At 37.3% G+C, this 25,696-nt stretch overlaps 1 protein-coding gene across 1 annotated transcript in view; it reads right to left on the reverse strand.

Moving 5' to 3' along the window:
* The window catches only part of CPED1 (cadherin like and PC-esterase domain containing 1), a 250,065-nt gene that overhangs the window by 2,709 nt on the left and 221,660 nt on the right, over positions 1–25,696 (reverse strand). Inside the window, exons 19-22 of the mRNA XM_081282994.1 lie at positions 21,512–21,732; positions 21,154–21,255; positions 20,664–20,751; positions 16,517–16,663 (exon numbers count right to left, since the gene is read on the reverse strand). Of these exons, the coding sequence (XP_081139120.1) occupies positions 16,517–16,663; positions 20,664–20,751; positions 21,154–21,255; positions 21,512–21,732 (558 nt within the window). The remainder of the gene's footprint in view (positions 1–16,516; positions 16,664–20,663; positions 20,752–21,153; positions 21,256–21,511; positions 21,733–25,696) is intronic.

The raw sequence follows: 25,696 nt of genomic DNA on the forward strand, positions 1-25,696 counted from the left end.
CAAAGAGACAGTATTTATGTTTTTTTGTACTTTTCACAAAAAGTTATTCTGATGGAATCCTAGAACAGTCAGCCTTAATCATTAGGCTGATAGAATTCAAGTTTTTAGCACTAAAATTCAGGGGCGCTCCCCTGAGGTAGGGACCACAAGAGAGAGATGGGGGAAGTGTAGAAGTAGAAAAAGAGAAGAAGAAAAGGAAATAAAATAAGGTAAGAAGTTTTGGGCAGCTTTACAAATAAGTAGCAAATCATGAATTGCATTATTTTAATACAACTGTAAAACATAATAAACTATTGTTGATGACTATTAAAGTAATATTAACTCACATAGTTTTTTTAATTCTTCTGAGTCTTATGTAATGATTTAGGTACATATTTTTGATTCCATAGAAGAGAATGCAATGACATATTTATCCAAAAGAACTAAAATTGGCATTCTATAGTAATACAGGCACATCAATATTTATAGCAGTCTAATTCACAATAGCCAAGGTATAGAACCATCCCAGGTGCCCATCAACAGAAAAATGGATAAAGAAAATGTGGTATATGGAGTTTTATTCAACCATGAAGAAGAATGAAATGATGACATTTAAATGGTAAATGGATGGAAGAGGAGAATATCATGCTGCATGAAATAAGCTGGATTTAGAAAGTCAAGGGTTAAATATTTTCTCTCATGTGGAAGCTAGAGCAAAATAAAGGGGGAAAAGGCAACAGAGTGGATCCCACAAATATATAGGGGAGATCAGTGGAGCAGAGGAAGAAGAATGCAAGGGAGGGGAAGAAAGATAGGAAAAGAGAGGAACTATGGATGAAATTGACAAAATTATGCTATGTACATAGATAAATATACCACAGTGGATTCCATCTTTATGTGTATCTAAAAAGCATGAACTTAAAAAAGAAATAGAAGGAAGACCAGTAAAGTAGAGAAAGGGAAGCAGAGGGAGGAAGGAGGGAAAGGAAAGAGGAAGCACTAGGGACTGAAATAAAGTAAATTATATTTCATATATGTATGATTATGTCAAAATTAATTCCACTATTATGTTTAACTACAATGCACTATTAAAAATAAAATAAAAAGAGTTACAATAAAAACAGCCCCCCTCCAATAGATATTTGAAAAGAAATATATAAAATATCGATTTGGTAGATAAGTATTTTTAATACATTGTAAGTGAACCTAAAGCATTTTTCAAGTTTTTTGAATGGAAAATCTATAAAGAGCTACACCAAAATGTGAACAGTAGCAGAACTTCTGGTGAAGGGAGATTTCAGGTGATTTCTAGATGTATTCATATAACTTTTGGTCGTTTTGCACAATGAATGTGCAATACTTTATAACCATAACATTTTGAAGCTATTAGCATTTTGAATAAAAAATGTTAACAGTAATGTCTTTTAAAACAAATTACACCTTGGTAACCCCCCAAAAGAAGAGTTTTCCTGTAGTTATGGGAGGTTTGAATCAAGTGACTGTTAGGAAGGGTATTGAAATCAGCAAGTTGTGGTAAGAAATTCCTATGGATTGTAATTTAGAGATCAGTTTGCAGTTAACCACTGATTAATATTCCAGATCCTAAAGTTGCATGATTCTATTAAGTCCAGTTCTTTCCACCCCTATTTGGTTATACTGTAACTCCAAATTTCATAGGCTACAGAGGGGCACCAGTGTTTTCCTGAAGGTTTTGTCCTTTTAGAGAGGTCTATGCTCACTCAAGATTAGGGAACAATCTTCTGGAAATTTACTTAAGGAAACACTTAAGCATAAATATAACATTCAATCTTGAAATAATATTATTCCAATGTTCTGAAGCCGAAATAAGGTAAATTTTGCGTGTATGATTTTATCATAAGTTCAGGCTTTTGCAATTGCCTGGTGATCTGCATGCTAATTATATGTAAAATTGTTAAATAGAAAAAGATTCATTACAAGACAAAAAGTTACAGTTGTTTAAACATTATGTTAGTATTTTGTGTGATTTCAGGATTAAATTTCATGTTTCCTTACAAAAGTTGGATAATGCTAGTGTAGATGGAGGCAGCAATCTTTGGATTCATAAATAGGGTACCCCAAAATACAAATCTCCAGTGAATTTGCTGAAGCACATAGCTTTCACTCAAAAGTAGTGTCCATATTTTTCCAGAGCTCAATGGGAATGTGAATAATTAGCATCTGTTTTTAGAGATCACTAACTTGATATCTGGGAAAGGAAGATGGAATGATGGGGTCTCCTCTGATTTCTGTGGGCCAAGCTAATGCCTCCCAAAGGTTAATACACATATTATACTATTTGAAATGGACTCTTCCACACGTATTTGGTGATTGGCTCAACAATACTTAATTCTTTTGGTTTCTTTTTAAAAACTGTTTTGCAGGAAACAAAGATGATATTTCCTCATTGTTTTATTAAATAAACATTGCCTTGATACCAAATCCCAAAAGCTGACAAATATATAGAATTATTTCAGTTTTGATGTGTCAAATGATTTGTAAAAAAAAATAAAAATCATTCCAAAATGTGAGTTAAATCAGGGGCTTTTAAAAATTCCAGTATTGGGCTGGAGTTGTGGCTCAGAGGTAGAGTGCTCATCTACCATGTGTGAAGCCCTGGGTTTGATCCTCAGCACCGCATATAAATAAAATAAAGATTAAAAAAATCCAGTATTATTTTCTATACCTCTGCCACATACAATTTATTTCAAGGATGCAAAATGTTTCAATATTATGAAATACATTATTGCAGGAAATTACTAAAGAATTATGTGGAGCTATATGTTTGTCTTGAAAACCCAAAGGAATCTACTGATAAAAAATAATGAGATATTATAAAGTCGATATTTAGAAATTATAAAGCTTTTCTATTCTTATCAATGATTAACAGGAAATTATTTGAAAATACTAAACAGCTTCACTAAATTCAGCAATAATCTATAGGCTGCAGGTGAAGAATGTATCAAAAGTTTAATGAGGACTGAGGATGTGGCTCAGTGGTAGAGTGCTCATCTAGCATGCAAAAGGCCCTGGCAAAACACACACACACACACACACACACACACACACACACACACATAAACACACTCTGGAGGCTGAGGCAGGAAGATTGCAATCTTGAGGTAGCCTCAATATTTCAGTGAGACTCTATCTCAAAATAAAACAAATGAAATAAAATAAAATCAAGGGATGGAGATGTAGCTCAGATCCTCACTACTGCAAAACAAACTAAAAAAAAAGTTTAATGAGATGTGAAAAATGTATGAATGGCCAGGTGCAGTGGTGCACACCTGTAATCTCAGCTATTTGGGAGACTGAGGCAGGAGGATTTTAAGCTCAAGGTTAGCCTGGGCACTTAGTGGGACCTGTCTCAAAATAAAAATCAACAAGGACTGGAAGTGTAGCTCAGTAGTAGAGCATGTGCAAGACCTTGGTTGAATCCCCAGTCCTGAAAAAAAACAAATTAACAAACAAATAAAAAACACAAGAACAAATGAAAAGACACCATATCAAAGCTTCCCAAGCTGACAGAGGAGCTACCCCAATGGTAAGCATAACAGTATGACAAATTCTAAAATGTATCTGTAAGAATAAATGGAACTTTGCTTCTTTCATCTTCCCTCTACAAGCCTCTGCAGAGTGTGGGGGTTGGGGATAGAAGGAAATAGAGGGGCTGCTGATGGTGGGAATACTCATTTTACCATGATCTATTATCATTGTTTAATTAGCTTTTTAAAATTTTATTTCATGATGCTGGAGATGGAACCCAGGGCCTTGTGAATGCAGAGTACATAATCTGCCACTGAGCTACAACCCACCCAAGGTCCACGGTCTTCAGATTCTATGGGCAGCTGTTTTTCTCTGAACACTCTATTGCCACTCAAGAATACCACTCTTCCATCTCTAGCCTTTCTTCTGTTCTTCAAAGACCGGTGCAATCGAGGGATAGCTTCTTCTAACATCTCCCCAATGTTGCCATCCACCAACTTCTTGGGATCTTCTAATCCCGGTATCTTTCTAGATATTAATGTGGTTTCTCATATCACATTGTGTCAGTCACTCATCTTGGAGTCATTCAATCTCTTGGATACGACAACATGGATGGGAGAGTAGTGCCTGTTTTTGTGGGAGGATTCCAAGTTTGGGCTGAGGGACGCAATGCTATGTGGCCTGTGTAATGTACAGAGGGGCAGACGTTCCTACCATGCTGTATTGATCATGGGGACTGGGGTTCCTTCTGACAATGTTTTTTCCACTACACAGCTTCTGATAAAACTTATCACGCCTCCTCTCTAAGAGGTGTGATTCTCTAGGTTCCATGGTAAGACAAGAAACTATAACTAAATGTTAAAAATCTGGAAAAAAAAAAAAAAGAGAAGTGTTTCACAGAAAATGCAACTTATTGGAGTCCAGGTTTTGGAAACTCTGTGATGGAGAACACACCAAAGGACAGAGTAAGTCAGACAGAGAACTACACATATATGAAACCCTGCAGAGCATAGAAGAGAGCTTCCATGGCTGGTGCCTGAGACAGTGGCAGCATGTGGGCTCTCAGAGAGACAACAAGGAATCAGGGGTGTCTTCCTGGAATAGCACTGGGCTCGGGAGAACAGCCCCTTCTCAAAGCCCATTGAAACCCAGGTGGGAGGACATGTAATACTTGCAAGAAGTAGTGTTCCATCATGAGCAGATGGAGGCAGAGTCAGGGTAAGTGGGGTTACATAGGCCATGTAGAAGGTCTATGCATCTCTTTTTCCCATCATTAGAGAGGTCAGAGCTCTGAAACCTAGCATTCAGCACATTAACTGGCACGCAATAAATTTTTGTTAAACTGGCAAGTATATTTTACTTTGTATTACTGTGTCCCTGCCTTGATTCAGATGGCAAATTTCTTTGTGGAAACAATCTTAATTATCATGCTTTCTAGGAACTTGATGGCAAAATATGGTTTAAAGGCTAAGTATAAGCAGAAATTAATAGTGGAATGGAAGGAACAAGAATGTTCATACTACAGATTAAAATGCATTTCATAAACTACTACTGTTCCCTAAAATTTATACAGAGAAATAAGGTAGTTCTAAATAGAACCTAATGTTACATAAATGAGTGACTTTAAATGTTGACGGTTTAATACATTTAATTGCATAGGATTAAAATCAAGAAGGTAGGTTTAAAATGGAGCTATGTAACAAATTGAAGATAGTCTCCAATGGAAAAGGAAGGAGTTTTTGCTTTTACCGTATAGATATTATTATTATTATTATTATTATTATTATTATTATTATTATTATTATTATTTGCTTTTTATTGGTTCTTTTTAGTTGTACATACATTGGGATTCATTTTGACATAATAAAGGCATAGACTATCATTTGCTCTAATTTGTGCTAACTCAATCCCCAGTATTTTCCTTTTCCTTCCCTTCCCCACCTCTATTCCCTCCCCTCTACTCTAATGATCTGACTGCTATGTACTTTTAGGTTTTTGTTGTTGTTGTTATTGTGGTTGATTAATTAGTTTGTGTTTTGTGGATGAACATGAATGCATGATGGTGAAATTCAGATGTTTACCATGAGCAAGAATTCAGGTAACCCTTTTGTAATTAACAACAACAAATAACAGGAAACAAAATGAAACTATATCTTATAAAATAAAAATATAATGATCTTTTTACATATGATATCCATCTTTTACTCTTCAGAGTTTCTGCGTTAGGAAACACATGGAGTAATTCAGATATGGTCCCTACCCTCAAGGGGACTATATAAAGACACATGTCTAAGATACTTGAAGTAAGAACAAGAATGAAGTGACTTCAAAGACATTGTCTGGGACTAGCTCTGCAAGGTCAGGCACCATGTTGTTTCCATGTAATGAATAGTTCTTAGTACATTAGGAAGATTTAGTGCTAATTTATGGTGGGCATTATAATCTGTTTACAAAGCTATTAATTCTTTGAACTTATTTGTGAAAATCAGTATCTAACACTGCTGTCAAACTTCTCTGAGTTTCAAAATATTACTTTACCTATTGGCATAGGCTCCACAGTGGACAAAAAGGAGTTAGCTACATTTCTAAGGTTTGGAGATGTATGCCAGCAAGAGACGTTTGATACCTGTGCAGTAAAGAGCAAATTGCTTCTTCCCTTTGATCTTGTGTGAACATGTGCCCACTTGGGTCCTTTCCAAAATCAGAACACCATTTAGGGCTGTTAAAATCTAACTGAAGTGTCAACTGGAAAGTAGCTTTGCAAGAGAGCTGCTAGCAATACAAATGTCAGGTTACCTCTGGAGAATAGTGATAATAATAAACAATCAAAATGAGTCATTAGAAGACATCAGTGAAAGATGTGAGCCTTGAAACAGAGACTAAGTCTCCAGATGTTTGTGCACAGTAATCAGCTCCCTCAGAGAGAAATACTAATCGTTTGACACACCTAAATGCTTCTCTAAATTTGGGTGCAGATGTCTTGGCCACTGAAAAAAAGACATGTCTACTTAAGAAAGAAGCCACTACCTATGGTTAATAATTTATAGTATACAATTTGGCAAATGTTTACAATATTTAAGCATAGATGTCAAATGCCAAAACTTTTTTTCCATTTTAATAAAAAATAACGCTTTTCCTTTCCTTGTTTGCTTACTTTTTTGTGACTTTGTCATGTTGAATTATATTGAAAATTAAGAAGAGGTAGTGAAGGGCAATTGGTGTCCACCTATTAGATTAGCATTGTTTTATGTAATAAAGTGTTATTATATTTTATAAGTCTTATATTAAACTTTTTCTCACAGCAATGTTCAATTTTAGATTAAGTTACAGATATATATAAACTTTCAAGTAAATTTACAGAATATTCAAAACAATTAATATTTTTAATATATCAACTATAGAAATTAGGATGGCTTAATTTGGGAGATGGGATCAAGAGCTATAAATATATATGCTGTGTAGATAATCACATTTTTCTGTGACTCAGTGGAATAAAAATTGAAATTCTGTTCTTTAGAGTATATAAGTAATGTTTACTTTTTCATGGGTTTCTTATATGTTAAGGATTCTCTCCATTTATGATTACAGATCTATGTATATCCCTACATCATTAAGCGCTTGGGCACATGGCCTTTTAGAAGGCACACTAAAGGCCCCAATTCTATATGACTGGCTTGTGTTAAGACTTTCCAAGCAAGTGAAAAAATGTTATCAATTACACAACCAAACTAACATTGCAACTTTTACTATTAAATATATAATTACTTCAACACTCAAAATTGGTTTCATGTAAGTGTTCAGAATGATTGTATTACTGTGACAATTAATAGCTGCATCTAAAATAACTTTGAATTTTCCAAAAGCCAGAACAAAACAGGCAGGCTGGGTGAACTGGAAAGTGCCAGACAGATTACAAGCAAATACCTTTCCTAAAACCGATCTTGACCTGAATAACCCTGAAGGAGCTTCTGATGTAGTTCCAGGTTCACAGAACAAAATAGAAAACAATTTTCTTGGTGCAAGTGTTCCAGAATCACCCTAGACTGGATCAGAGGGATGTTCTGATTACAAACATGTGTCATGATCATGAGTAGGGTCTGAAGAGGAATGAGGGTAATGGCTTTCTAAGACTGGAAAACACGAGATTGACCAGGCCAAATATGCTAATGTAGACTTTTAGGATAAATGTATGCTATTGAAATATTTTTTATTTGATGTAGTCATTGTGCAGCCTGCCATTCAATCCAAGATCCAGTCACAAAATTATGACCAGCTGAAAAAGTAGCCTAAGAATTCACAGAAATGAAATAAAAATAAAGCAGCAAACAATAGCTAGAAGCCAGTCTTTATAATTCATAATTCCATTTCAGAACATCATGCACTTTTGACAGATAATAGAGAATTCTTCCATTTCACCCTCTTCCCCAAATATTTAATTGTGGCCACATGAAATAAACTATGTTTTGATTGAAGGGAGTCCAGCTTTTGAATGAGCCAAAGATGCTGAGGATTAGGGGACACGTCTAAAATGTCTTTAAGGAATGAGTTTTGCTCAGTTTTCGGGGTTTCCAGATTTGCAATGAGCATATTGTCTGTCTCCCACCCTACTTCTAATCCCCAGCCTTTCTTATTCTGACAGCTGAGACTCTTAACTCCTAACTCTAATTCTACTTGACTAGTCTTGTGTGGACCAGTGTTTCAACTGCTGGCTTCACCATAGGGATTTTCTCAGCTCAGCTCTGCTTTTTCAAAGGAAATCAGTTATCTCTGGCCGGAAGGGCTCTCCAGCCTCCTGTCTGGCTGTGCATCCTAGGTCTGGGGAGAAGGTGAGGAGCTCTATCTTCCAATTGCCAACTTTTACTTTCTGTCTTCAGCCTCCAGATTCATTTACTCTTGACCTGTGTTTTTGACTCCAGATTCCGCAGTTCAATTTTAAAAGATACTGTATGTGTGGATGTAGGTCCCTGACTACCTGGAATGGGGGTAGGGGACTCAGTGGTCTACCAACTTTGTGCTCATTTCCGACTGCAAACTATTTAGGACACTCGTGGTCAGGTGTGCCTCCTATAGTTAGTGTTTCTTTTCTCCAGGCTTTTAAAGTTGCAGTTTCCTTTGCCAGATCAACACATTTCATAAAATAAATTAGAATTTCTTATCGGTTCTGAGATATTGTTCTTTTAATTTGGGAGGGGCGGGTAAAAAGCTTTATGTCTGTAGAGCCCTAGGATTCAAGTGGAAAAGAAGATAAATGCTTCTGATCAATCTGCCACATTTAGGCTGTATTCCATGTATGATTTTGGACCTTGCCCAGAGTGTTTTCAGTGGGATGTTAATAGTTGTTCTTACAAAAAGAAAAATGGAGCACGTAGGGAACAAGGTCATGAAGAAACAGGGTATATAGGGTTGTCATTTCCTCCTTCTCCCCCTCTGCACCTTTTGCAGAGCTGAAAACAGCATCATGATGGTACAGAGCACTAGAGGTTCACAGCAACTGTGGTCCCTGGGAGCCACTAGGAGAGCCCAGGGAGCAATTTGCCATTTTCAGAGGAAAACAAGAAGTGGCTACTAATTATGCTTTATGCTTTGGATCTGATTTGCTGCTTCTTTCACCTGCTTAAGAAATAATTATGTTTTAGTTCTTTCATTTAACACATATGAAGAGCCTTTTAGGAAGTGCAATCCTTTTGAAAAATGGATCAAACACTTGAATTCATACAGCATATTAGATATGTTTGTAAATAAACTTAAAATATCAAAAATAAGGAAAGTGCTCTGTGGTCAAGAAAAGTTTGGAAAAAAAATGGATCAAACCAAGCTAGACTTATCTATCTATCTATCTATCTATCTATCTATCTATCTATCTATCTATTATCTATCTATCTATATTTGATTCAGAGTCTTGCTGTGCTGCTTAAATCAGTCTCAAATTCCTGGGCTCAAGAATCCTCCTGCCTCAGCCCCCTGAATTCTGAGAACTACAGGCATGCATACCTCCCATGGATCAAGCTAGATTTTATTAGCCATAAGAGCTTTGGGATCACTTAATATACTAATATTATCTGGGAATCCATAAAGTAGAGATATATATAGTATTTCTCCAACCACAGATCCTGTTTTCACCAGGCTAGAACATGAAAATAGCATGAAGGAAATGTGACTCAAGGCAGTTCAATACCTGTCTTAGTTTGGTTTCTTAAGGTTGGTAGTAGACTCTAAGACATAAGTATTTATTATGCAGAATATGAAGAAGTGAGGGCAGATATCTCTTTCTTAGCTGTACTGCCATTCTAGATGTCAGTAGTGCAGAGGTTGGGATGTATAGCCTAATCATGATGCCACAGTACTAGTTCAACATAATGACACTGACAACTCTTCATTCATCCTCTATTTAATTACTCTTCTTAAAAGAGAGATCCCAATTTAATTGGTGTTACCACCATTCAATATGAGATACTCACTTTAAAACAGAATTTTTGCACACAAACATCTTTGAAAAGGCTGGGGTCTCCCAGCACCAATGAATTTATTTTCTCTTTAGGCTCTGCTCTCTAATCAGATAGTAGAAAAGGTTAGGGTTCATTTGCAGAAGATAAAATGAATAGTATTCATTTTATTCAGAAAATAAACAATATGGAGTCATTTTTTTTTAAAAAAAAGCAGGGGGTGGTATAGCAATGGCAGGCAGTGGGAATTTCTGTGATTTTCTTTCGGTACGGAGCCACTAAAAGATATTAAAGAACTACATTAGATTTGATGTATGGGAACCTTCTCCTGGTGGAGGCATGAAGGATGGATTCAAGTAGGTGAATCTAGAGACCCTGAGAAAAAATATTGCTATAGTCTAGGGCAAATAAATGATAGGGAAGAAAGGACCCTCTTCCCCACTTTGTATCTTTACCAGCACATACTGACAACTTACAGGTGACCTTGACCCGATTACTGAGGGCATTGCTCCAATAGTCCTACTTTCTCCTGTATTTTTTAACATACCACTTGCTTGATTTTTTTCTCCTCTGTGCTCAAACATGCCCCCAAACTTTTCTCCTCTAAATCCAACATCTTTCCCTCTTTGTTACATTTAATTGTTGAGAGACTTTACAAGTCCCCTTTTCTCATGTCCCAGATTTCTGCACTCTGTGTTAGTCTAATTCCTGCTGCCAGTATCTTACTGTACTCTCAAGGTGGTCAGAAAGGATTTTCTTACAAAATGAACCATTACCTCTAACTATAATGCATTAACAAAAGGGGAACAGCATGGGGCCTTCTTCATGTCTAAAGCTGAGTATTTTGAAATCCTTATTTTAGATCTACCTATCACATGTGACAGTGTGGATCTTGTCTCTATCTCTTTCTATATTCTTACTCTATGGCTTTCTATGGCCCCATACCCTACTAGAGTTTTATTCTAATAGTTTATGCTCTAAGTTCAAATTCTCCTATTTCTCCAGACTTTGATCTATTTTTACAGTTTCAACTGTTGCTGACTTACTGATTACCCTCCAGTCCTAACTTGTCCTTGAGCTTTGTACTAGTATGTTCACTGCCCATTGTTAGAGATCTCCACCTGGATGTCCTGCAGGCATCTCAAACACAACATGTTCAAAACTGAACTCCTCATCTTTCTCCTAAGCCAGTACCTTTTCAGTTATTCTCTTTCTCAATTCCCATCTTAGCTGTCTAATCAGCCACCAAGGAAAGGAATCATCTCTGGTTCTTCCCACTCCCTCATTCCACAGATCAGATCAACCGCTATTATTATTGGTATTTTTTTTTAATAGGGCTTGGATTTGTCCACCTCACTCTGTCCTGGTTTGTTGACTCTGTTCTGTTTTAGGAAGATTTTTTACTATCTCTCATCTGACTTCTGAAAAAGTATCTCCTAACTAACCTCCCTGATTTACACTCTTTATAACTAATTCCTAGCATATCACTATTCCCATACATCACTATTCCTAGACTCACCCCTTTGAAATAAAATCACTCCTTTCTTTAAAACCTTTTCATCGGTCTCTACCACCTACAGGATGAAATTCCAAGCTCTGACCATGATCTGGCTCTTGCCTACTTTTTTTTTCCAGTTCCCTTTAGTCTGAAGCTCTACAATATTCAGATTGGTTTCTTATTACCTGAGAGGAGTGGGTATTTCAGAGCTATACATTACCCCATGAATTTGGGACCATCTTCCCTCTGCCATCACTTGACTAAGGTCTGTTCATCCTTCAACAACCAACATAGATGGTTTTCAGATTGGGCTAGGTGATTTGGTGTGATCACAATAGGTGATTTGGTGTGATCACAATAGTCTCATATATACATGTCACCTAAAATATTGTTTCATAATATTTTTTTTCAAATGCTTTAGTCCTTGACAGCAATATATTGAGGACAGAGAATGTGTCTTATTAATTTCTGCTTCACTACCATTTAGCTCAGTAACTGGAATCAACAAACAAATGTTGGATAATTAAAAGAATAAACAAATTAAGGAAACTGAAACAGAGTATAGGGGAAAGATTCTGAAGACCAGAATGTAAACAAGACTTGGTAACTGGTTGGTTAAGATTGTTAGGGGACTGAAGAAAAATAAGCAAAAGTCAAGAGTGTCTTTAGTTTGTAAATGGCAGTGCAAAGAGTATGTTAGCACAAAGCAGAAGGGAACACATTTAAAGGGAATATTAATTCTTCCTTTAGGAAATGCTGCTTTTGAAATGTTTATGGGAATCCTTTAAAGTATTCTCTTGGCTCATTTTCTAACAATAGTAAAATAGAGTAGGTACTCAAAAACACCTGTTAAGTAAACTGTCATTACAAATTTATTAAAAATAGCTATGCTAATAGTTAAATTCTAGAATCTTCTATATCAGCTAATTATATGTGGGTCATTTGTTTTTATTTGAATATCTTTTTTTTTCAGGTAGATGAATTTTAAAGATTTTCTTTTCTCCGTTGTGTTTAGATATAAAATTTTAAAGTTTAAAGGAGAAAAACATTTCTAGGCCACATAATGTTTTATTTAGTTAAGATTAAATAACAAAGATTATAAGATGAAGATTAAATAATAATGGGAAATCATCTCTAGCAAGGAACTGAAACTCCTTTTTTAAAATTCTTTCTGCTGTGCCAAAATCAAAGAAAACCTGCAGGTATTAGTGTTGGTTCGTGATGCCAGATGGATTTTGTTGACTGAGTCAAAGCTCTAGTTAACATCTGCCAGAAAACAAGAGATTGTGTAAGGTCTGTACAAGTAATTTGACTAATTAATAATCACACCACAATTGTCGGTGAATTTGCCTCTTTGGCAACCAGGTTTGGGCTGATAACATTTCTGAATACTTGCCAGGCTCAAGCTTGTTCACAGTAACGTCTGCCACATAACAAAACACTGTCCAAAACCTCTCTTGGACAAGAGCTACCTGGATCCTATTTGTTGTCCTGCACAAACACTGGAAAACAAAATTCCATTTCCACCCATAAAGAAAAACACCTGCTTTTCTAATCAACAGGAACTGTCTAGTCAAAGTTGAGGTACACCAGTTGGGAAATTGTTTATAGATTCATGGTGGCAACATTCTCTTTTGGTGCCTTGACAGATAAATCGACACTCCAAGACCTTTAATGTCACCTATGGCAATAAAAGTTTACTGATGCGGGTTTTGTTATGTCTGTAGTAGAATCCTGTCCACAAAGCAAAGAAGAAGTGTCAAGGTCTTACTGTAATGATTATACCCATATTCCTAGGTACTCTTGAAACTTTTGTGGGAATGGTTTAATTGAACACCAGAAGACACAGCCCCCAAGCCAAAATTCTTATGGCTCTAACACAACTGTTTCTCATTTTGTTATTATTTTATGGCAAACTTGGCTTTTTGTTTTTTTACCACTCTCATAAAATGAGCAAAGAGCAAAAAACGACTATCAGCAGAATGTTTGCCCTTCAATATGTTTTGCATGAAATTTGTAATCAACTTCTTCCTGGCTTGCTGCATTCATCATCAAACCATTCTTCATAAGGAGGCTTTAGATTTTTTTTGATTGCTTGTAATAAGCTAATAGTGATTTAAGATGCTGGCTGATGGTTTAGAAAGATTATAAAACATCAGTGTCAGCATTAGAGACTTCCTGAAGTACAAGTGGTACAAATTGTCCAAGAGTTAAGCAACAATTATGCCTGAGCAATGAACGAGTTTGGAGACTTAATGATGAAGGGCGTCAACAGAGAAAGATGATCTTATCAACTCCATATCATAACTGAAAAGGCAAATGCTCCCAGAGTGTATTTCAGTTCAATCATGAAAACTTACAAGTAGATGACACTACCAGGAATCAGTTGAGATAATCTGAAGGGGCTCCTCTCATGGCTTGCCATCAAAACAGCATGCATTAGAGACAGAGCTAAGAAGAGGCAATTTGTACATGATCAAGGCACAAAAAAAGAAAATCAAGCAAGTGAAGCAATTTTACCTGACATGCTCAAATCATTATTTGCTAATTTAGGATAGTTTTTATTGGAAATAATTATAAATCAATATCCTAGTGCTGATGGTTCAAGGAGTCTTTTGGGGGGTTTTCACATTCCATGGTTGTTAGTATAAACCAGTTGATACTGTGGCAGGAGATATGTGTAACCCCATGTGGAAAGGACATTTTCTGATTTTACTTGGAGTCCTGTTGGAAATCATTGGAGAACATTTCCTTGTTAGACTTTAAGAGCCCTAAAGCTGAAAAAAACAAACAAACAAAAAAAAAAAAAAAACAAAAGCAGACACTCTCCCCACAAAAACTAATTGAAAGCACATTATATAAACATAAATAAATAAACCTTTTTCTAAAAGAGGGAAAAATGATCTGTACATTGTCTTTCAAAGTCCCCATTTTTGTGGATGTGCTTTTGTGACCAACTATGATCCTGGGCTTGCTCAGCTGACAATTCATTATTTCTTGCTCTTCCAGGCTAACACACTTGTGTTTCTAATCCTTTTTGCAAATAGGGTAAGTATTTTATGGGTGGTATATTTTCTTGTGGAAGCAATTAGTAGGCATACAGTCTCCTACAACTTAAAATAAGTTCTGCAGCAGCACAGTCAAGCTTCAAGCTGCCGGATCAAATTTTATCTTGTCAGGTTCTCTACTTCAATTGCCGCTCTCACTTCTCTGAGATGCAGTTCTGTTGGTCACATAATAAACTAAGAAGCATCCATCAGTAAATCATACAGGACGAGGGCAGTGTCCGTAGCTTTGAGGTATTTGTAAGAATCTGGGGATGAGGATGGAATGTGACAGTCAGTTAACAGCTGAAAAGAATCTGTAGTTGTTTTCTCCCTAGTCAACCCACAAAGGGATGTATTCCAGTTAAAAAAAAAAAAGGAGACAAAATGGAAAGGATGAGTGACCCAGTATCTGATGGGAAGGTTAAATGGAGGCTCTCTTCACCTCTGTCAGCTGAATCTCTTGAGACCTGGACCCAAACAGCATTTGCCAGGAAACTTTATATTCCAAGCTGTCTCTGGACAATCTATTCGTTACTTGTAAAAGTGTGGGCAAAATCCATTTATATAAACCCTTGTCTCATCAAAAGAGTTGTGAGACGAAAAAGAAGAAAGAGACAGATTTTTATGTGAGTTTTCCAAATGCCTTGTGGTTTTCTACCCTTTCAGGAAGTTGCTTCCTTCTAGCTTAAAACCAAGTGAGAAAGACATTTAAAAGGCCAACTTTGAGAGCTGGACACATGTCTATTGGAATTTCAGGGCATTAGACCTAGTATGAGATACTTGCTGTAGATTCACTTTAAGGAGAGAGAGAGAGAGAGAGAGAGAGAGAGAGAGAGAGAGAGAGAGAGAGAGATGCAAGAGTAAAAGAGAAGACTTTATTGGGAATTAACTGTATTTCCAGCAACAGTGGAACAAGGATGCATGAGTACTTCTGTAGACCAAATGAGAGTAATTAAGTATAGCAAGCCTAGTGCCAAGTTGAATATCTTCCAAGAGGATGCCTGGAGGGGCAACGTGACCTCCAACAGAGTGGATTGTTAGTTACCAAGGGGCCAAAGAAGGAATCTAAGAGAGGGTATTGCCTTTATCAAGAAAGCTGCAGACAGAATGTCCCGGTGGGGGATCTTTTCAAGGACATTCACAAAAGCACTCATTAAAAAAGGAAGAAGCGGCATGCTATACCTAGAAAGCATATTGCTGAATTATGCCTGTACCACTCAAGTAAGATCTTTCTTTTTTCAACATACACTCTGTACCTGATTTGATGCCAACAGAGCAAGGAAAAGAAGAGTAGCAAAGCAAAATGGGGAAGAGAGAGAAAACTCCTGCATTCTCCCCACTACTTGAGTCTTTTGAGACAGGCAGCCCTGAACCGGGGGAGAGGAATGATGTGGTTATGACATAGGACTGGACAATTTTAGTACTGATGTATGAAAGTGATTGGCAACCTTTCAAAGCTATGGGATCTATCCAAGATTTTATTCAAGGGGTAGGGAGGAAATACACAGAAGAATCTTAAAGGTTGGGAGGGAAAAGAATTATTCTTTGTTGTTACCTTATCAGCTAAACCTACTTAATTTCTAATTAGAAACAGAATCATTATTACATTTGCAGAAGAAAAAAATTATTCAAACCACGGGTCTCTGCTATGCATTAGTTAAACACTCAATTAGTCTAGCACATTCAATAGACTTGATTCCCAAGCTGAATATTTTTGCCACATTCTTTGGATGAGATTTCTGATAGGAGGGCTTGAAGTGTGTTGGAGAAGGTAAGCCCTCTCCAGGTTCCCAGGTTCCCATCTTCCCACATGCATTGACCAATGACCCTTGTTTTTAAGCATCTGATTTTAACAACTTTTTTTTTGGTGGTGGTGCTGTAACAACTAATTTAAACAGCCAAATTTGTAATAAGTCTTGCCTGAGTGAGGATGAGCACATCACTTGATCTCCTTCTGATATAATTTTCTTCTGTGTAAAATAAAGGTACAAATTTTTCTTTTAAATCAAAAGCTATAAAAATCAGAAAGCCAGCATAAATACCTCATGGAAATGACATCCACAACTGCCCTGCAGAAACTCTTTGTATCGCCCCATGGTTATAGTGAATGTGTCAACCACTTCATAGCCATAACTTTTTGCAGCATCCAGAATAATCATATTTTCTTTCCATACATTTTGTACTTCACTCTGTATTGCAAAGTAGAAGAATAAGGGTTTTTATTAGCAGTGGATTATTTTATGATTTCATAACTCAAGCAGAAACCATATAAATGCCATCTTTTAAAACAGAAATTGGTTCTATTGTGTGATAAAGACTTTCACATGCATTTTTTAAATAAAGACATGTTCTATCCTTTTTTCTCTCAAGACATCAATATAACTGTTTGAGTGTGTGTGTTGCATAAAGATGTATAGAGACACATGGTTTTGAACTTTCCCTTACACAGAAAGAAATTAAATGTATTGCCTATAATAAATATTTTAAAACTTCAATTTGAAAACTGACATTTAAGAATGATGAGTGCTAGGTTCAGCTATTTGGATTCTCATTCATTGAGTCACATTAATTGGCATCTGCTTTGTGCTTAGTTTCTAGCTGCAAGACAGGAATACAAGGACAAATAAATTGTGGTTTCCGCTCTTAAGACACTGCATTCTAATAAGAGAAACAGATTCATAAACAGCTATTAAGCCCTTTATTAGAGGAAAAAATGCCAGGTTCTGCACTGATGGAAGGAGTAGCTGTCAGGGCCAGGGGAGAGCTGGATGGCGAGGCTTTAAGAGAAGGTTCTGAGCAGTCTTGAGTGAGGTTTGCTGGCTGGAAGAGAGGTGTGTGCTTGGGGGAGCAGCAGACTTGAGTGAAGGCTCCAGCTGCTGTTACTGTGGATCAGATTCCTCCCTCCCTCAGGCACCAAGTCCCTGGCAATGATTGAGCATGGCTGGGAGTTCTAGTTCAGGTGCACTCTGCTAATCATTGTGGCTTCAGGGCTTTGTCGTGGCTTGGCTAAGTTTCTCAGAACTGACCTGCTATCCTAGGCTTTCTGCTGAAATCATCCTTCTTCCCCTCTTTTCATATCAGACCCATTGCAGTCCAGTCCAGTTCCCAGGGAATGCTAGGCACTCAAAAGATATTTGGTGCAGGATCCAGTAACATGCATTGGGATGCTGTGGTCTGAAGGGCCTCCTGCCTACGCCCACATCTCTCCCTTTATCTTTTACCCTTTATCAGGCATCCCCCTTGTTTATCACTTTTTCAGTTAATCCTGTCTGTGCTTGGAGAAGCCAAACTGACACAGGGAAGGTATTGCACTCACTTTTTTCCTTTTCCTAAAGGACAAATATAATTTCATAGGTAAAAAGACAAATAATAGCTCCCATTTGTTAATCCAACTGCAAGGTAAAAGAAGCAGTCAGATACATATAATTTTCTGCTTTCACTGTACTTGCATATTTATTTGTACATAACCGAGAAAAGGGTTTACTTGAAAATAGAAAAGGCTCAAAAGAAGCACCCTGGAGGAAAGAGACATGCAATTTTTCTCTGGGCCTTCATGATCATATAAAAATGATGCTCCCCAGGCACAGTGATGCACGTCTGTAATCCCAGCAGCTTGGGAGGCTGAGGCAGGAGCATTGTGAGTTCAAAGCCAGCCTCAGCAAAAGTGAGGGGCTAAGCAACTCAGTGAGACCCTGTCACTAAATAAAATACAAAATAAGGCTGGGGATGTGACTCAGTCGTTGAGTGCCCCTGAGTTCAATTCCTGGTAATCTTCCAACTCCAAAAAAAAAAAAAAATGATGTTCAATAGTCTCAATTTCATGTGTAGGCTTCTTGTCCAGTTACAAGTATTCTCTCATTTTAATGTACCTAGTTACAAAAGATACATGAAACTTTAAGCATTTTCCAGAGAAATTTTTCTAGAGAAAGACCAGTTCTTTGGGAAATAGATATTTGAATGCAGGGAGCCAACAGGACAGTGCTTTGGGGATCAACACATATGAGGGAGCAAGGGAAGAAGAACTTGGCAGAGTGAAGAGTTGAATTGCAATGCAGTAGCAAAAGAAGCTTTCACTAATGCCACCTGGAGTTATAGAGCAGAGATGACCCTAGTGGCCCAGGTCAAGAAAGGGTACTGAGTCTCAGCACTCCAGCATGGGCATGTCGGGCCTCTGCAGCACAATTTCTGCTGGGACTCAGATGGGAGTCATCATTAGGACAGGAATGAATGGGAAAGGGTGATCTGGGGACATCAAAATCATTAAGACTCATTCTTTTGTGCACAAGCCATTTTTTGTGGGTCCATTATGTGTTGAGAAATGTGTTTGGCACTTGGGGTACCAGAGTGACCCATACAAGCTCCCCTTACCTCCATGTATGTCCCTGTTCTCACTCAGATTACAGCCCATCAGGATAGATGAACAACCAAGGTTTGTGTGCGCTGGGTGACAAGAGTGAGGACATAGACACTATTCTAGCCACTCATGGTAGGAGGAACTAACCTAGTCAAATGTGTCCAGAATGTCTTCCCAGAAGAAGAAGCACTTAAACTAATGAGGGGGCATGGAGGTGACACAGGTGAAGGGGTGGGGAGACTAGGATCCAAGAAGAGGGAACAGTGGTTTCATAGGCCTGAAAGCATGGAGTGCTTAAGAAACAGCACATGCTTAGCCTGACTGAGCTCAGTGTGAGTGTGTGTGTGTGTGTGTGTGTGTGTGTGTGTGTGTGTGTAGGCATATGTGTGCATGTGCTCTGGGAACAAAGGAAAAATGGATAATTCTAGAGAGGAGGGCAGTTATCAGTCTTGCAAGTATATGATGGGAGTTGAGATTTATGTGCTGTCTTTACTTGCTATTATCCTTTTCTACTATCTTACTCTTTTTGCCCCTTTTCTCCTTCCTTTCTTTTGTTCTTACTCTGTTGGAAAAGACCGATGAGTACCAGCAAAGCTCTGGTGGCAGGCAAAGTCTTTGATGCAGGGTCTGGCACATAGCAAATGCTGAAGAAATGTTAGCTGGAATGAGTGGATTGTGAGTTAATAACCTAAATATAAGCAGGAGCCATGAATGCTCCAGTTGCTCCAAGGAGCTGCAGTCAAAGCAGCACAGTAGAGCTACCAGAGTCAAGAAGGAATTGCAATCTCAGCTGGAAGCCCTCAGATAACATTAAAGGGGCTCCAATTCATAACCCATACCACAAAACCATCAGAGTCCCCTTTCCTGGTCCCCAGTAAACGTTAGCCCTTCAGCTACCTTCGTTTTTTTTAAATGGCTCAACTCATTTTAAGTTATCTTAAAACTTGCTGAGTTCAAGATGCTGAATTTGAAGGTTTAACATTAGTCACTTTCAACCAGTTCTCCCGTTTTGGTATCAAAGAAGATCTGGCATATAAAGTTTCCAGAAAAGAGAGGGGTAATGTGCTCAGTGCTGGGAAAAGCTAGGTATACTCCACACAGACACAAAAATAAATCTTAACTCCTTACATATCAAATGGACAGTTTCCTGCCTGCCCAGTTCCCACTACGCCCCTGAACCATGACTGTGCAATTGTCTGCAGACTTGGGCTGCTGGTGGACTCTCCTTGCTTGAGCAAGAGCAGCTGGTCCTCTGACCTACAGATGTGGTTTTTCTTTTTTGTTCTGCAGTTTCTATTCAGTGGTAAGAAGAATTTATTATCTTCTTCTGGTCAGAAGCCCCTAACTCCTTTCATTCATGAATGTCCAACTACAGGGAAAAAGACAATGATACTACTTCAAAGATATTAAAAAAAAAAAAAGCAATTGTCTTCAAAAAAGCCACTCCTTCCCAAAGGACTCTTTGTTATTGGCAATTTCATTTGTGGTTTTAGCCTGAACCTGAAGAAAAGAAAGCCTTTTTATATAGCCTAGAAAGGCATATGAAAACTTGATGGGTAAATGATTAAAGAGGTTTCTCTCTTATATGCCTTAGTTCTTAATTTTGCATGGATCAGCACGCCTTTTTCTTTTATAAACCCAATGCAAATTATTTGCAACACATTTGTGGGCTATGGTTTCATTTTTCCAGGAATAATTATAAATGATTTGAAATCATAATCTCTAAGTATATAATCTTTTTTGATCATCATGAAGGTGTCATTTTTGGAACCTTTTCCAACAGGGATCAAAATCGGAATTATGAAGTTCACATAGCCAAGAAGAAACGGGCTTACCTGTGTTAAGAAATGCACTCCGTCCACTGGTAGATGGAATCCAATTCCCAAAGTTTTGATGATCACTAGGATATTGAGTAAATTTTCCCTGAATGAAATGATCAGAATTCCAAAGTCACAAACCATAATTACAGCTTAGGTGTTTGTTAATTACCCCCCAAAATCAAGCAGAATCTTTTGAGAACCAGATAATTGGCATCCAGGACCAAATTCCCATTTTACAGATTTGATGTGTATTAGGGGACTTTGTGGATTGAGTTTGGTATCAGTGGACAGGTTTTGATCTGTATCAAATTTAAATTTGAATAATGAAGAGTCCTGTTGTGATTAGATATAAAAGTATTTTGAAATATTTTAAATCAGGCTTTAAATCTAAGTTTAAATTATGAAGTGTTATTTAAGTAAATGTCTTGATAAAACTTAACCATTATCAATATCACCTTTTAAAACATTTTAAATATCAATGATAATTACTGTCACAGCAGTTTACCTTTTCAAAACCTTGTGAATAATTTGCAGGTGGTTGGAATTAAGCCACTGAACACCACCAACAACCAATACAGTCTGGCCAGTATTCTCTAGGGGACGTGATCTGAAATCCAGAAAGAAAAACAACACATGTTACTTTAAAACAGATGGTAAACATTTTAACTGCATTGCCTCACATTTCATTGAACCATGTCTGGCTTCCTGATCACAGGACCTTCTTGTCATTTGCAACTCGTTTTCAGCCACATTACTGAGTATCTAAGGCTTTCAGCACATTTGATATACAGTGAGCAATTATGACTGCTAGTAAAACATCAGGACATTGTGGCCTTGTGCCATTCATAATAGTTCCATTGTACCTTTGCAGGAGATGTTCAAGTGCTTTCTCAAATGTTGGTCTCAGTGAAGGACTTATCCAAAACTGGGGATAGTAGGAGTAACTAACCAATGTCTTCCCACCATTGACATTGGGATACAATTTAGTTCCATGCACCTTCTGCCATTCCTGGAGCGTTTCATTTAGTCTTTCAATCAGATAGTACATGATCCCTCTGTTGGTTGAATCACCAATGAAAAGAATCTATAAAGAAAAAGATATTTGTTTCCAAATTGCATGTTTACATGCTATAAGATAGTCTAAAATAACTAATTTTTGAATATTCATAAAATCACATGTCTAATCAAAGGACAGCCCTTCAAAAATAACATTTATTGGAACAAGATTTATCAGATCCTCACCCAACTTGTTCCTTTTCCTGTCTTCTATATTATTAGTAATGACATCCTCTAATTGTTGACTCAATAATGCATAAAACTTTTCTCTCCATGCTAATTTCAATTTTTTTTATCTCCCATATGTTAGTTGCTTTTTTATCTACTCATTTAACAAGACTTGTTGATTCTAAAGATGCTTGAAATATTTTAGTGCTCAGGATTTTTCAATATGTTTTGTAGATGTAAAAACAGAGAATCTGCAGAGGTAGCTAGCTCTAGAGGTTATGTTATTACTTGAAAAAAAAAGATGACTAAAATCTGATTTTCTGCACATCATGCCATGTCCCAGGTTGTATAGCCCAGTGCCGTTTGCTCCCCAGGAAAGTCTCCCACATGCATCACCTCCTTTCCATCCCACCAGCCTTCTTTGGGCTCTCTCTATCTCTAAGCTACACTATTGCAGCACTCTCCTGAGCAGTCTTCCTTTTTGGACAGTGGCTGACCTCTAATTTATTCAACACACAGTATTGCTGAGATAAATTTTTAAATATCTACTTCTGGTTATCTTATTTGCAGGTTCAAAATTTATATTGGCTTCCATATCCTAAAGAATCAAGTCTGAACTATTTAAGTTCAGCTAACAGTTACTGAAGTTTTATTGCATGTCATGCTCTGCTAGTTGGAGATTTCCGCAGATGAGGAATTTGAGACTCAGGAAGACTGAGGTCATAAATCTAGTAAATGGTGAACACAGGACTCACACCCAGGTCCTTTGACTCTGTGCAGGGGCAACAGCTCTTCCTCTCAATGTGTCCCCTCATGTAAGCATGACACACTCCTACTTTTTCACTGAACATGATTTGCACTCAACAACATCTGTTTTTCCTTGTGTTAATCCATCTGCCTCGAACATTCCTCCCTCTGCAATTCCACCTGTCAACCTCCAGACCCAACACCAGCAGCACCTCTACCAAAAGGCCCAGTGCCCTTAGCCTGAATTACCTTCTCAGGCCTCTGTGATTCCATTAAATTTTTACTTCCATTATAGATTGAATCAATGTCTACATGAAATTATGGCTATTTGTATTTGCATCTTTTTTTTCTCATATCTTATCAAAGAATAGTTGAGATCAGGGTTACCTTCTCATTCTATTTCTCTATAGTACCATATGTGCCCTTTAAAAACAGTGAATTGAAAGTAAAAGAGGATTTTTTTCCATGGACAATATTTGAATATTTTTGGATAAGACTGAGTTTATTCTTGATTTTTTTCTCTTTCTTTTTTCATTGGTCATGCACATATTTTATTCTAATTTTAACAGCCAGAATTGCCATCATTTCTCAGGAATTTCTGCATTTGTTCATCCAAAGTGAATTTGGTAAGAATCTGAAAAGGTTTATTCTTTCCAAGGTAAGTGTGTCAAAATAGTTGTATGAAGAAATCCAGAAAGTTTCTCCAATTTGCCTTTCAGTGCCAATACTCTTACCATAAACCTGGTCAAGATTAACTGAATAATATGCCAAGGCCCACACCAAACCTCTTAGTCAAGTTCCATATGGGGCAATAAAATTTCAGTACAATAAAATAATTTGGGAAATGAATTGCTTCTTAACTAGATTTAACTTGTAACTGTTCTTCTGGACTAGATTTCTGATTTTTAAACAGGAATATCGAATCATCATGAATATTCTTAATTTGGATACTAAAGATTATGCAAATCCACTTGTACTAGTTTACTAGTGCTGTCATTACACAGTACCACAGACTCAGTGCTTCAACAATAGATATTTAATTTCTCACAATTCTGGGGGCTAAAAATCTAAGATCAAGTGATTGGCAGGGCTGATTCCTTCAAAGGGTCTCTCTGGCTTGTCTTTTCTCTGTCTTGCATGGTCTTACCCTGTGTGAGTCTGTGTCCTAATTGCTTCTATTAAAGACTCTAGTCATGGGGCTGGGGATGTGGCTCAAGCGGTAGCGCACTCGCCTGGCATGCGTGCATCCCGGGTTCGATCCTCAGCACCACATACCAACAAAGATGTTGTGTCCGCCGAGAACTAAAAAATAAATATTAAAAAATTCTCTCTCTCTCTCTCTCTCTCTCTCTCTCCCTCTCTCTCTCCCTCCTCTCTCACTCTCTCTTTAAAAAAAAAAAAAGACTCTAGTCATATTAGATTAGGTGGACTCCACCCAGATAATCTCATTTTACCTTATTCACCTCTTTAAAGGCCCTATCTCTATAGACACTTTCTGAGGTACTAGGAAGTTATAACTTCCAACTTATGAGTTTGGCAGAAAGAAAGCCACTCAGACCATGACACTAGTAAAGGACACCCTCAAGATCTAGCTTTAAATCAAATCACCGCTAAGGACTTTTCTTTGGGCTTCTCTTTATTTTGGTATCAAGGTCCATTTCCTAAATATCTATATTATGGGCTATCAGAGATACAGAGGTTTAGAAAAATCAAAGTAGTAGCATGTTACTGAGAGAAAAACAATGACAAAACTTGTAGATTCCCAGTCTTTCTGTGTGGTTAGCTCTGAAGATGTGACCCACCAGAGCTGGTCACAGACAAAACAACTGTGTTACAGAATTCTAAGGTACTATTCTTTATTACCTAGAAAATCTTAGACAAATGGTATGGCTTCTTCAGGGTATAATTCCCTCATGGGTAAAATGGAGAAAAACACAGCACCACCTCAGAAGATTTACATGAGACTTTAAATACTTATCCTGTTGTTGGCACACAATAAGCACCTAATGGATGTGAGCTGGCATTAAGGCACAGGAGAAGCCAGCAGCATTTTTTGAGGGTGCCTTGCAGTGCCTGGTGAAGCACTTTGAATTCTTCAGTCCATTCAGAGAAAATGATGTGGAAGATGGAAATAACTGAGTTACCACAGTCTTCCCCCTCCATCACCAAGCTGTTACTACTGACCCAAGCTGCTACTACTGTAGAGGGCTGCTGCAGAAACCAAGGTTCTGGATGGAGGACTGAAAGAGAAACTGTTACCTGAGCAAACCATCATGCTCAGAGGAGGTCCCTGGGGCTACCCCTCCCCCCCCACCGACCAATAAGAGCTACATAGATGCCAGGAACTTCACCACCATCATTTGCAAAACAAGTTCTGTTATACAGCAAATATCTTGATAGCATTTTTTAATTCAGTCAACATAGCTCTGGGAAGACCATTTTCTTTCTTTTTTTAAAAAAACATTTATTCTTTAGTTGTAGGTGGACACAATACCTTTATTTAATTTTTATGTGGTGCTGGTGATCCAAGTCAGTGCCTCACGCATGTTAGGCAAGCACTTTTCCTCTCAGCCACCACCCCAGCCCCAGGGGAAGATCATTTTCTACAGGGCTATCTAATCTCATTGCCTTTCCATTCATGAAAGTTGAAAATAATAAAAGCATAGATAAAATAAATGAAGCTATGATATTAAATTGATTGTTCTATCAGTGAAGCAGATTTCCTAAGAGGTTAACTGGTATTCCTAACTAAAAGATTGCTGACATCAAAATGCCAGCCCTTTTAAACATACAACACAGAATTTAAAATTAATATCATAAATTAAAGAGTGGTTCTTTTCAGTCACATGATTCATTTTCAGCCTTTTATATCTTTTAGATCATTCAGATTTCTTGAAATTTATTAAAAGGAAAATGTGCAGACTATTTGTTTTAGAGGACAAATTCTATTTCAAAATCCCTAAATTATTACAAATATTTATGACTATCCATACAATTAATAAATGTCTTTTCCTCTTTCCTCTGAAATTTTTATTTCCTTAGATTAGCATATGCAGGTATTGATGGGCACAAACAAA

This window comes from Spermophilus citellus (genome assembly GCF_964194105.1).
Source record: "Spermophilus citellus genome assembly, chromosome: 3".
Taxonomy (NCBI): domain Eukaryota; kingdom Metazoa; phylum Chordata; class Mammalia; order Rodentia; family Sciuridae; genus Spermophilus; species Spermophilus citellus.